Below are 14462 nucleotides of genomic sequence, written 5' to 3'. Positions count from 1 at the left end.
AGCAACTTAATGAGACACCCTGTCTCTAAATAAAATATTAAAAAAGGGCTGTGGCTCAATGGTTAAGTGTCCCTGGGTTCAATCATTGACACCAAAAAAAAAAAAAAAATAGAAAAGAAAAGAAAATGTTTTAAATGGACAATAGACAACTGGATTATCAGAGGGTTAGCTATTGTTTTGGTACGAGAATGCTTTTGGCAGACCCAGAACATTGTGACTTCATATATCTTATTCTTGAAATTACTGTGAGACAAAGAATAATATAATGGAAAAAGAAGTATCTGGGGCAGAAATAAAAAAATAAAGAGATATTTAATCCTAACAAACAGAACTAGCCTTATATGTTCTAGTGTAGGAAAGCAACAACCTTAGTGTGAGAGTGAACGTTCCTTTAAAAGGAACAGGGGAACCACTGAGGGAATTGGTGTACTAATTTTATCCACTTACCACACTCAAAGGTGTGGGGGGTATAACTGAAATGAATTCTATTCAAAACCTGGCGTTTTCAAATACTGAGGCATATTAAGTCTTCAAAAGACCTCTGGTGACACAAAAGTCAATAGCTACTTTAAAAAAAATATGGTGAGGATGATAGTTCATGTGAAACAGGCATAAGGATATAAGTCACTTCCCAGGAGGCAGGTGTCTCTTGCTTAAATTATTTATTCCACAGCAGAGAGGCAGTGGCAGCAGCCCTTGCAGCACAGGAATGACAATGCTGGCTCATAGACACACAAAGGCTCTACTACTAAAGAAAATCTATACCCTCATTGCATCACTGGGGTGCCAGAAAAACAGGGTTTAATTGTCATCATTGTTAAACTGTAAACTTTGCAAAACGGGAGCAGTGTCTCAAATGCCATTAAGAAGGAAGACAATTTGCATATGCAGCCTTTTCCCCAGATATGGCATTAACTTCTTGACAGGAGATCCCTTCCAGCTAAATTTAAATAGAAAGTGAGCTCTGGGCACAGACTGCTTGGCATCTCAAAGACTTGGGAAAAGCCATTTTGGTGGAGTGATGGGCAAAGAGTCCAATTAGATTGAGTTCAGGAGAAAGGAAGAGGTGGGATAAGAAAGGCAAACTTCCTATATTAGTCCCAATATTACTTACTTCTAGTAGGAAAGAAAGCTTGGTATTTTGACAAGGGTATAGATAAGTCAGTAAATTTTGTGATGAAAAAGTGAGGTACTTTACTGGGTGTGATGGCACAAACCTCAGCAACTCAGAAGGCAGAGGCAGGAGGATTGCAAGTTCAAGACCAGCTTCAGCAATTGGGCAAGACACTTTTACAAAATAAAAATTATCTGTGGGTATAGCTCAGGATAGAATCCCCCTGGGTTAAATCCCCAGTTTAAAAAATGATATATTTTTATTAATTTTCAGATGATCTTTGATTTATGATGGGGTTAATTCCTGATAAACCCACTGAAAAGCATAAAATAAGTTGAAAATGCATTTGACACACCTACCCTACTGACATCACTGCTTAGCCTAGCCCACCTTAATGTGTTAGCACACAGTTGAGCAAAATCATCTAACACAAGGCCTATTTTATAATGAAGTTCTGCATATCTCATAAAATTCACTGAATAAGGTACTGAAAGAGAGAAATCATACAGGTATGCTTCTACACCATCATAAAAATCAAAAAATTATAAACGGAACCATTTTAAGTCAGATCATCGGTACATCTGTTTTTCAGCAGGTCAAAAGCTTAAGAGTGAAGAGTGAGGCTATAGAGAGTTTGAGAAGAGAGAAAAAGGTATGCAGTAGGTATTTCACAGAGCAGAAGAATGAATGTACTATGAAAGTTTAGTAAGATTGTTAAATAATATTGAGATCCACTGATTTTGCATAGTCAAACAATAAAGAAAGAACAATCAAATTGGCTGAGTAATTTTCTCCTCCAAGGATTGAGATTCTTGGGCAAACTGAGAGAGTTAACAGTCTGACTGTTCAACCAGAGTTAGGGGTAGAAAAATAGACAAAAGAAATTAAGGACGTATATGAGAGATATAAATCTTGTTACTAACTGGGAAAATAAAGTCGCTTTTGTCTACATCTGCATGCTTAGAAAACTTATGTCCAAATTTAGTTTTTTTTTTTTTTTTTTAAGTTCAAGAAAATTAGCCAGAAAGGAATACTTATTAAATTACAATGTGCTCAAGAAAGTCTTGGATTAAGATTACAGACATGCTAAAACTTCATAATGGACTAAAATTAGTATTCTACTGTGTAATACACACATATATACATTGGAAAAATATCCTTACCTTGGTGTTTCCCAAGAAATCTCTATATTCTTTTAATATCTTTTGATTTCTAAACAGCCCTGAAGGAATTAAGAAAATAAATTTAGGTCATACATATTCTTACCAGTTTAGATTAACACAACTAACTACTTAACTATGTTAAATATGCTCTACTAGCTGCTGGCAATAATATCAAGTTATCATAAGAAATTGGAATTTGCAACCTGATTAAAAATTGGACAATGGAATAACAGACATTTCTCCAAGGATGACATACAAACAAACTAACAAAAAGATGAAAAAATATTCAACATCACCAAACATCAGAGATATACAATGAAAACACAATGAGAGATCACTTTATATCTAATAGGATGGCTATAATCGAAACAACAATAGGAAACAAGTTCTGGCTAGAATACCCAGAACCTGAAATCCTTAGGCATTGTTGGTGGGAATATAAAACATCCCTCTGGAAAATATGGATGTTCCTCAAAAACTTAAAAAGTTATGCCACAAAGCAAGTCTTAGCAAATACAAAAAAATAGAGACACTATTTTCTATTTGACCACAATGGAATGAAATTAGAAACCAATGATAAAATAAAAAATAGAAGCTACTCTTAACACCTGGAGACTAAATAATATGCTATTGAATGACACATGGATAACAGAAGACATCAGGAAGGAGATAAAAAAATTCTTATCAAAATCTCTGGAACACTATGAAAGCAGTATTAAGAGGAAAGTTCATCGCATTTAGCTCATTCATTAAAAGAAGAAAAAGTCAACAAATAAACAACCTGAGATTACATCTAAAAGTCCTTGGCAAAGAACAAACCAACACCCAAAGTAGTAGAAGACAGGAAATAATTAAAATCAGGGTGGAAATCAATGAAACTGAAACAATTAAAAAAAACTGACAAAACTAGAAGCTGGTTTTATGAAAAATAAATAAATAAAATCAACAAATCTTTAGCCACCCTAACAAAAAGAAGAGAGAAAACTCAATAAAATTTGTGATGAAAAAGGATAGACACTATTGAAATACAGAAGACAATTTTGAAACTATTTTGAGAATTTATACTCCAGTAAAATAGAAAACATCAAAGACACTGACAAATTTCTAGAGGCATATAACCAACCCAAACTGAGCCAAGAGGGCATATACAATTTAAGCAGAACAAATTCAATCAAGAAAATAGAAGATGTCATCAAAAGCCTACCAACCAAGAAAAGCCTGGGACCAGACAGATTCCCAGCTGAGTTCTACAAGACCTACAAGAAATAATTAATACCAATATTTCTCAAATTGTTCCATGACATAGAAAAGGAAGGCACCCTTCCAAACTCATTCTATGAAGCTATATCATCCTGATACTGAAACCAAGCAGAGACACATGAAGGAAAGAAAATTTCAGACCAATATCCCTGATGAACATAGATGCAAAATTCTCAATAAAATTCTGGAAAATCACATACAAAAACATATTTAAAAAATAGTGTACCATGATCAAGTGGGGTTAATTCCAGGGATGCAAGGTTGATTCAACATTTGGAAATCAATACATGTAATTCATCACACTAATAGACTTAAAGACAAAAATCATATGATTATATCAATTGATACAGAGAAAGCATTTTACAAAATACAGCAGCCTTTCATGTTCAAAACACTATAAAAACTAGGGATAGTAGGAACATACCTCAACACTGTAAAAGCTATCTATGCTAAATTCAAGGCCAACATCATTCTCAATGGAAAAAAATTGGAAGCATTCCCTTTAAAAATGGGGAAAAGATAGGGATGCCCTTTTTCACCAATTCTATTCAACACAGTCCTTGAAACTCTAGCCAGAGCAATTACACCAAAGAAATTAAAAGGATACAAATAGGAAAAGAAAAACTCAAACTATCATTATTTGCTGACGACATAATCCTATACTTTGAGGATCCAAAAAACTCCATCCAAAAACTTCCAGAATAAATGAATTCATCAAAGTAGCAGAATATAAAATCAATATCTATATATCAAATGCATTTCTATACATCAGTGATGAATCCTCTGAAAGAGAAATTAGGAAAACGACCCCATTCACAATAGCCTCAAAAAAAAAAAAAAAAAAAAGAAAAAACTTTGGGAATCAATTTAACAAAAGAGGTGAAAGACCTCTACAATGAAACTACAGAACACTAAAGAAAGAAACTGAAGAAGACCTTAGAAGCTAGAAAGATCTCCCATGCTCTTAGATAGGCAAAATTAATATTGTCAAAATGTCCATACTACCCAAAGTGCTATATAGATTCAATGGGATTCCAATTAAAATGCCAATGTCATTCCTTATAGAAATAGAAAAAGCTATCATGAAATTCATAGCCAAAGCAATCCTTAGCAAGAAGAGTGAAGCAGGAGGCATCATAATACCAGACCTTAAACTATACTACAAAGCTATAGTAACAAAATGGTGTGGTATTGGCACCAAAATAGACATGTAGACCAATGGTACAGAATAGAAGGTACAGAATAAATACAGTTTTCTCATACTACACAAAAGCACCAAAAACATACATTAGCGAAAAGATAGCCTCTTTAACAAATGGTGCTGGGAAAACTGTAAATCCATATGCAGCAAAATGAAACTAAACCCCTATCTCTCACTATGCACAAAACTCACTTCAAAGTGGATCACGGACCTAGGAATTAGACCAAAGACCCTGTGCGTAATAGATGAAAAAGTAGGCCCAAATCTTCCCTCACATCAGATTAGGCCCTGATTTCCTTTACAAGACTCCTAAAGCACAAGAAATAAAATCAAGAATCAATAAATGAAATGGATTCAAACTAAAAACATTCTCAGCAAAAGAAACAATCAATAAGGTGAAGAGAGAGCCTACATTTTGGAAGCAGATTTTTGCCACACACATGTCAGATAGAGCACTAATCTCCAGGATATATAAAGAACTCAAAAAACTTAACACCAAAAAAACAAACAACCCAATCAATAAATGGGCTAAGGAGCTAAACAGACACTTTTCAGAAGATATAAAATTGATCAACAAATATACAAAAATATGCTCAATATCTCTAGTAATTTGAGAAATGCAAATCAAAACTACTCTAAGATTTCATCTCATGCCAGTCAGGATGGCAGTTATCAAGAATACAAATAACAATAAATGTTGGTGAGAATGCTTTTTCTGCATCTATCGAGATGATCATATGGTTCTTATCTTTAAGTCTATTGATGTGGTGAATAACATTTATTGATTTCCGTATATTGAACCAGTCTTGCATCCCAGGGATGAATCCTACTTGATCGTGGTGCACAATTTTTTTGATGTGCTTTTGTATCCGATTCACCAGAATTTTATTGAGGATTTTTGCATCTAGGTTCATTAGAGACGTTGGTCTGTAATTTTCTTTCTTTGAAGTGTCTTTGTCTGGTTTCAGGATCAGGGTAATGTTGGCCTCATAGAATGAATTTGGAAAAGCTCCTTCTTTTTCTATTTCCTGAAATAACTTGAAAAGTATTGGTATTAATTCTTTTTTTGTAAAACTCCGCTGGATACCCATCCGGTCCAGGGCTTTTCTCAGTTGGTAGTCTTTTGATGGCTTCTTCTAATTCCTCCTTTGTTATTGGTCTGTTTAAATTGTGTGTACCTTCCTGACTCAATCTAGGCAAATCTTATGACTTAAGAAATTTATTGATATCTTCACTATCTTCTATTTTATTGAATATAGGGTTTCAAAATACTTTCTAATTATCTTCTGTATTTCTGTAGTGTCTGTTATGATATTGACTTTTTCATCCGTATGTTAGTAATTTGAGTTCTCTCTCTTCTTCTCTTCGTTAGCATGGCTAAGGGTCTGTGGATCTTATTTATTTTTTTGAAGAACCATCTTTTAGTTTTGTCAATTTTTTCAATGATTTCTTTTGTTTCAAATTCATTGATTTCCCCTCTGATTTTAATTATTTCTTGCCTTCTGCTACATTTGCTGTTGTTTTGCTCTTCCTTTTCTAGGGTTTTGAGATGAAGTGTGAGCTCATTTATTTGTTGGTTTTTTTCGTTTTTTTTTTTTTTTTTTTTTTTTTGAGGAATGAACTCCAGGCAATGAATTTCCCTCTAAAAACTGCTTTCATTGTGTCCCATAGATTCTGATATGTTGTGTCTGTATTTTCATTTATCTCTAAGAATTTTTGACTTCCTCCTTTATGTCTTCTGTAACCCATTGATCATTCAGTAACATACTGTTCATTTTCCAGGTGATGCAGGATTTTTCCTTCCTTCTTTTATCATTGATTTCCAGTTTCATTCCATTATGATCAGATAAGATGCATGGTATTATCTCCATACCTTTATATTTACTAAGGGTTGCCCTATGGCATAATATATGGCCTATCTTTGAGAAGGATCCATGTGCTGCTGAGCAAAACGTATATCCACTTGATGATGGTTGATATATTCTATATATGTCGGTTAAGTCTAGGTTATTGATTGTTATTGAGTTCCATAGTTTCTTTATTCAACTTTTGTTTGAAGGATCTGTCCAGTGGTGAGAGAGGTGTGTTGAAGTTACCCACAATTATTGTGTTGTGGTCTATTTGATTCTTGAACTTGAGGAGAATTTGTTTTATAAACGTTGCAGCACCATTATTTGGTGCATACATATTGATAATTGTTATGTCTTGTTGGTGAATGGTTCCTTTTAACAGTATATAGTGTCCTTCTTTATCTCTTTTGATTAACTTAGGTTTGAAGTTGATTTTATTCTATATGAGTATGGCCACTCCTGTTTGCTTCCGAGGGCCATGTGAGTGGTATGATTTTTCCCAACCTTTCACCTTCAGCCTGTGTGTGTCTTTTCCTATCATGTGAGTTTCCTGAAGGCAGCATATTGTTGGATCTGTTTTTTTAATCCAAGTTACTAGCCTATGTCACTTGATTGGTGAGTTTAAGCCATTAACGTTTAGTGTTACTATTGATATATGGTTTGTACTTCCAGTCATGTTTATTTATTTATTTTAATTTGGCTTGTTTTTCCTCTTTGATTATTTTTTCCCCCTTCACTGAGTTACCTCCCACTGTTGGTTTTGGGTGCTGTTTTTCATTTCCTCTTCTTGTAGTGTTTTGCTCAAAATGCTTTGCAGTGCTGGTTTTCTGGCTGTGAATTCTTTTAACTTTTGTTTATCGTGAAAAATTTTAATTTCATTGTCAAACGCTGAAAAAAAATAAAATAAAAAATTAATTTTGCTGGATACAATATTCTTGGGTGGAATCCATTATTTTTCAGCGTTTGAAATACATTGTTCCAGGATCTTCTCACTTTCAACGTCTGTGATGAAAAATCAGCCGTTACCCTAATTGGTTTACCCTGAATGTAATCTGCCTCCTTTCTCTTACAGCTTTTAATATTCTCTCCTTGTTCTGTATGTTGGATATCTTCATAATAATGTGTCTTGGAGTTGGTCTATTATGGTTTTGTATGTTTGGGGTCCTGTAGGCTTCCAGGATTTGGCAATCCATTCCATCTTTCAGGTCTGGAAAGTTTTCTAAAATTATTTCATTCAACAGATTGCTCATTCCTTTGGTTTGGACCTCTATACCTTCCTCTATCCCAATGACTCTTAAGTTTTGTTTTTTTATGACATCCCATATTTCTTGGATGTTTTCCTCGTGGTTTCTTACCAGCCTTTCTGCGTTGACTATACTCGAATTTTCAAGTTGATAAACTTTGTCTTCATTACCTGATGTTCTGACTTCTATTTGATCTAGTCTACTTGTAATATTCTAATTTGAGTTTTTGATTTGGTTTATGATTTCCTGCATTTCTAGGATTACTGCTTGATTTTTTTTAAAATCTCTATCTCCTCGTAGAGTTGATTTTTTGCTTCTTGAATCTGCTTATGTAATTCATTTTGAAAGTATTCTTTCATTGTTTGTACTTGCTGTCTAATGACTTCTCTAAGATTCCATTCCATCTGAGTCAGGTATGCCTTGAATTCTTTCTCTGTCCATCTTTCTGATGCCTCTAGGTTCTCCTGTAAATTTAAGTTGTCCTGCATTGTTTGTAATCCTTTTTTCCCTTGTTTTTTCATGGTATTCACGTTACTTTCCAACTCTGTTTAACTGCTGTGCTTCTGTTTTCTCCTATAAGTTTGTTTTGGTTTTGTATATCTCTGTGGTCTCTCCTTTGTGGTGGGAGACTATGTCTAGAGCTGTTGGGCTTTATTGTAATTTAAAGCTGATTCATTCATTTCATAAAAGGCTTACGGATTCTGTAGGCATATAGTGATCAGTTGTTTGGTCTTAGGACTTATGTTTAGGTTGGGTGCTATGATGGTATGAAGGTTAGTACGTCTTGGAAACTTGGAAGATTGCTCTACTGAAGGGGGATATTAACAGGCAAATGGATCAGGGTATTTGGTAGTAGCTAGGTACTCAGGAGCCCTATAGACAGCCTTGGAACATTCACCTATTTGCATTTAGAAAATTACCCGTAATGAAAGTTGTAATGCTTGGGGTGAACATTAGGGGGAAGGGGAAGGAAGAAGTCCTTAAAGAAAAAGAGGGAGAGAAAAATAGGTAGAATAAAGGAGAATGGAAGGAACAATAAAAATTGAAAAGGGAAAAAAAGAAAAAAGAAAAAGAAAAAAAAATGATAAATGAAGTCTTAGAGTTCTATTTTCTTCTCTTCCAGTAGGTGGAGCTGTGCCCTCTGAGCTGAGCTTCTGCCCTCTATGTGCCGGAAGCAATCCCTGTAAGGGGGCTCCTCTTCCCCTACTGGGCATCTCTCCAATCCTGTTAGTCCAGAGCTGTTTCTCTTCTCCAGCCCCTCCCCCCCTTCCTCCTGCCAGCCAGCCAGGCCCCGCTCACCGGAGGCGATTTCCACAGATCCAGTTACACTTGCAGCCCCCCTGAGTGCCCTATTTCCCAAACAACTGAGCACTCTCTCTGTTTGCCATTCACCCAGACCCCAAGGTTGTGGAGCGGGTGATCTGGGAACCATCAGCTTAAATTGCCTGGACTCCTTTGGTGGCCACGCCCCCGGGAGCTGGCGGCTAAGGCCTTGGGTGTTGCTGCTGGTGGTAAGGGGAGTTGGGGGTCAGGAGTCCCTTCTGCTTTTCTCGGCCCCTACAGTCACGCCCACGGAGCTCTGGGGCGAGATTTTTGAGGTTTCCGCTGTATGTATCTGGTGGGGATGGGATTCACACACCTGCTGAAGCCGATTCCACTGGGAAGGGATCCCATCCACCGAACTCTGGTGACATCAGCTCTCTGCTATGGCGGGCCCCGGACTCCTTGCCTGAGTGTCCGATGGGAGGGGTGGGTCTGGCCTGTCTCTGGTCTTTCCCAGTCTCAGTTCAGTTGTCAGTCCGCTGTTTCATAAAGGCTTGGTTAGCAACCTCTTCAAAGGGTCTCTTCGCAGCACACGGTATCCGGCAGTGCTGAAATGCCTCCTTCTGCACAGGTCGCCAGACAGCAGTGGCCCGCACCTCCGCGCAGGGTGGCGGAGATTCACCCCTCTGTGGCAAGCTGTCACCTCCAATAATCCCAAACTCCCTGCCTAGGTCTTACTTCAGCGGAATTTAGCTGGGAGTTTCTCAGCAGGCAGAATCCGAACATTCTGATGTGTCTCTCTGTCCATGTGGCTGAGGAGGTACTGAAAGCGCTGCCTCCCTGCCCGCCGCCATGTTGAGTCTCTCCTTGTATTTTAAATATAACTTTTAATATAAATACAAGGCTATTTATGTTATCATTCTTTTAATAGTAAAGGACTAGAAAGGACCTATGGGGAAATAAGTGAATTAATTATAATATATCCACAAAATAGAGAATTTAAAAGATCTTGAAGCCAGACATGGTGTTATATACCTATAATGCCAGATACTTGGGAGGCTGAGGCAGGAGGATTCCAAGTTCAAGGCCGGCCTCAGCAACTTAGTGAGACCCTGTCTCAAAATTTAAAAAGGGGGACTGGCGTTGTGGCTCAGCAGTAGAGTGCTTACCTAGTACATGTGAAGCTCTGGGTTCAATCCTCAGCCCCACATAAAACTTAAAATAATAAATAAAATAAAGGCATTGTATCCAACTGCAACTAAAAAATAACTATTTTTTTTTTAATTTAAAAAGGGCTAGGGCTGTCTTATGTAGCTTGGTGGAACGCCTCTAAGTTCAATCCCCAGTATTAAAAAAAAAAAAAAGAAAAAGGGCTGAGGTTGTGGCTCAGTGGTACAGCGCTTGCCTAGCACATGTGAGGCACTAAGTTCAATCCTCAGCACAGCATAAAAATAGATAAATAAAGGTATTTTTAAATAAGAAAAAGAAAAAAAATTTTAAATGGGCTAAGGATGTAGCTCAGTGGTAGAATAAGTACCTGCCTACCATGAGCAAGGTCCTGAGTTTAATCCCAGCACTTCAAATAAAGAAATAAAAAAGGTCTCTACACCCTGGGACATACTACTGCCAAGGAAAAAAAGCAAGAGCACAAAGTATTTATAGTATGCTTTACCTGTGTGTGTGTGTGTGTGTGTGTGTGTGTGTAATACATTTTATTTTTAAAAAGGTGAAAATAATTATTGAAAAATTTAAATTTTAAACATGGTTACCTATGTAATAGGGAGAAAATAAAGTAGACAGGACAGGGATAAAGCTTAATTTCTCCATAATATTTTACTTTGTAGATTTGACTCTGGAACCATGTAAGTGTTTTACACAATTATAAAACAAAAATAAAATTGCCTCTAAAAACCACAAGCAAAAAGAAATAAATGAGCATAATTTTATATCTAATTGATAATATATTAATATAAAGGAGAAATTTCAAGTGACTTTAAAACTGACTACACATCTCTAGTGGGATATATACTAACTAAACACAGAAATACAAAAATCTTAAATCACCCTGAAAGAAATACTACTATTATTTTGAAACTGTATTATACTCTTTGGGTGTATATATACACTCTAGAATAAATCAAATATAATTACAATTATGTTAATAAATTAGGAAACAGTATTTTTAGTACAAAAATAAAAGTCAAAGGAAAAAAATACCCAGTAAGTTTATTCTTTTCCAATTAATAAAAAAAAAAAATTCAATTGTATTCTCCTGTAAAGGTGAAAGTGGTTCCTTTTAGAAATGGGTGATTCCTAAACTGGGACAGGAAATATACAAAGATGAGCCTGCAATATCATACTGTAACTGAAAGTAAGGATGCGATGGTACAAGAGTTACAACAAAAGGACTTCACAGCTCAACCTGAGGTTTCCAGTGGCCAACAAGGGAGCAATCCAAATACTGTTACTTTGCCTACTTTGTTTTTCCTTACATGCCATCTCTCTTTCCTTCTCCTTGATCTCCTTACAGTTTAATTGTCCCCCTCTCTTGATAATAAACTCCCACATTCTCAAGAAACTTTTCCCCTTTTTTTATATTTCATTTTATTTTTTAATTTGTTCTTTTTAGATATGATACATGAGAGTACATTGTATTTTGATGTATTTTACATATGTGGAGTATAACTTATTCTAATTAGGCTCCTATTCTTGAAGTTATACATGGTGTGGAGTTTCACTGGTCATGTATTCATATACGAACATATGAAAATTATGTCTGACTCATTCTACTATCTTTTCTATTCCCCATCTCCTCTCCCTTCCCTTCACTCCCCCTTGTCCAATCCAATGAACTTCTATTCTCCCCCCAATCCTTATTGTGTGTTAACACCCACATATCAGAGAGAGCGCTCAGCCTTTGATTTTTGTGGACTGGCTTATTTCACTTAGCATGTTAGTCTATTAATTCCATACATTTATCAGCAAAAGAAAGTCATTCTTTTTTATGGTGAAGCAATATTCCATTGTGTCTATATACCACATTTTCTCTATCCATTCATATATTGAAGGGCAAAGGTTGGTTCCATAGGTTAGCTATTGTGAATTGACCTGCTATAAACACTGGTGTGGCTGCGTAACTGATGCTGTAGGTTGCTGATTTTAAGTCCTTCAGGTATATATCAAGGAGTGGAATAACTGGGTCCAATGGTGGTTCCATTTCAAGTTTTCTGAGGACTCTCCATACTGCTTTCCAGAGTGGATGCACCAATTTACACTCCTACCAGCAACGTATGAGTGAACCTTTTCCCCCACATCCTCACCAACATTTATTGTTATTTGTCTTCTTGATAATTGAATTATCAAGATGGAATTTCAGTGAAGTTTTAATTTGCAGTTCTCCAATTGCTAGAGATGTACCTTTTTTTCTGATGTTACTAATCGTATCATAATTATTTCATAATTTCCACTTAGAAATTCTGCCAGGTCATCTGGGGAAGGAAATATTGTCATTTTTGAAGCCTCAATTCTATGCAGAAATGTAGTCAAAGAATGTAGAATCCTCCTAAATATTCTTTGGACCTTCCAATTTTATCCTCTTGTCAAGTTACTCCTTCAAAAGCACAAAAACAAAGTGGGCTAGAATTCTAAGGAAACTATTTAAATGGAGTAGGTAAACTTTTTTCTATAAAGGGATCTATAGCAAATATTTTGTGCTCTGGAGGCCAAGAGGCAATGTAAGGCGCTGGGGTTATAGTTCAGTGGTAGAGTGCTTGCCTAGTATAAGTGAGACCCTGGGTTTGATCCTCAACACCACATAAAAACAAACAAACAAAGTTATATAAAAAAGAGACAATGTAAAGGATACTATAAAGATAATTACAGAAAAAGAAAAATAAATTTCCACTAATTTTTTAAAATAAATGCTTGATTTTTTTAACCTTTATTTTATTTTGCTTATTTTTATGTGGTGCCAGGAAATGAACCCAGTGCCTCACACATGGTAGGCAAATGCTCTACCACTAAGCCACAACCCAGTCCCTCCACTAATTTTTTGACAAAAATTTAAAATAAATATATATGAGTACAATTTTTTTTTTTTTTTTGGTAATACAAGGTCTATTAATGGGATGGGAGTGAGATAACATTTTACTTAACTGAGATTTAAAAAGTTAATGTATATAGAGCTATATATATAGCTCAGTGGTAAAGCACATGCTTATCATGCACAAAGCACATAGCACGCTTTTTGATCCACAGCACCAAAAAGGAAAAAAAAAGTTAGTTCTCCTTTTCAGTTCTTTATCACCCAAATTGGTTGCAAATGCTAATGTGTAATAATGATCTGAGATTTTATATATTTCATACATGAAAAAATACTACTATCAATCCATAAGCATAAAATTTTTTAATCAACAATCACCAGCTGCTCACCTACCAAAATATTATGCTTCCAAAATCTCTTGATGTGGATTTTGCATAAGGAAGAGAGTTGCCTTACATGTTCCAATCATGACAGAAGCCTTTTTTAAAGCATATGGTTTTAAATGAGCATATTCACTGCTTTGAAAGCACTTATAGAATTTTATTAAATTCTTTGATATTTGCCTTTTAGCATGTCATTATACAGCAGTTCAATCATTTCCAATTAAAGGTTACGTGGAAGCTCTTCAAATGCACAGTTCAGTGGATTCTGAAATATGGAAATCTCCTTTGCACTTGCAACAAATAAAAACTGAAAAACATTTCTGGAACTATAGGTTGGGCTTGGAAATTTTAACCACTACACATTTCTTTTGTTTAGCTTTAAACAGTACAGAAGTCCATAAAGCAGCTTAACATTACATATAATTTAAACAATGAATCGGTTGTGAAATGACTTTATTAACAAATAAGTTTCATATTTAAGAATTGTTTTACCTTAATGCATTTACAATGAATGCATTAAGAAATCTCAAGACTGTTGCAAGGCTAATTTTCAAAGTTATTCAGTGATTGGTAATAGTGACGAATGGGTGGGCTTTCTTTTTTCTTTATCTTTTTTTAATATTTATTTTTTAGTTGTAGTTGGAAACAATACCTTTATTTCACGTATTTATTTTTATGTGTGCTGAGGATCGAACCCAGGGTCTCGCTCTACCACTGAGCCACAACCCCAGCCCCATGGGCTTTCTTTTATTTTCTTTTGTGTGGGCTTTCTTATTTAGAAAAATTTCAATCTTGAATATTTAATCCCAAAATCAAAAACTTGAGGTTAATCTGACAAACCACTGAAATGACAAGGGTAGGGGTAAATAAGAATAATGAGCTAATGTGATGAAAAATTCACAGAAGAGTGACAATAGCTAAGATCACAAGAGTGAATGAAAT

At 35.5% G+C, this 14462-nt stretch overlaps 1 protein-coding gene and 1 non-coding gene across 3 annotated transcripts in view; both read right to left on the bottom strand.

Annotated features, from left to right (window-relative positions):
• The window catches only part of Slc30a9 (solute carrier family 30 member 9), an 89442-nt gene that overhangs the window by 45108 nt on the left and 29872 nt on the right, over positions 1 to 14462 (bottom strand). For both annotated transcript variants that reach the window (XM_076864588.2, XM_076864589.2), the window contains exon 7: positions 2278 to 2336. In XM_076864588.2, coding sequence (XP_076720703.1) covers positions 2278 to 2336 — 59 coding nt within the window. The remainder of the gene's footprint in view (positions 1 to 2277; positions 2337 to 14462) is intronic.
• Positions 13485 to 13622, bottom strand: LOC143406597 (U11 spliceosomal RNA). Its single transcript, XR_013092240.1, has one exon. It is a non-coding gene; the product is annotated as a U11 spliceosomal RNA (small nuclear RNA).

The sequence above is a fragment of the Callospermophilus lateralis genome, chromosome 8, assembly GCF_048772815.1.
Source record: "Callospermophilus lateralis isolate mCalLat2 chromosome 8, mCalLat2.hap1, whole genome shotgun sequence".
NCBI lineage: Eukaryota > Metazoa > Chordata > Mammalia > Rodentia > Sciuridae > Callospermophilus > Callospermophilus lateralis.
Note: the sequence above shows the minus strand (reverse complement) of the source record. Positions and strands in the feature narration are given on the sequence as shown.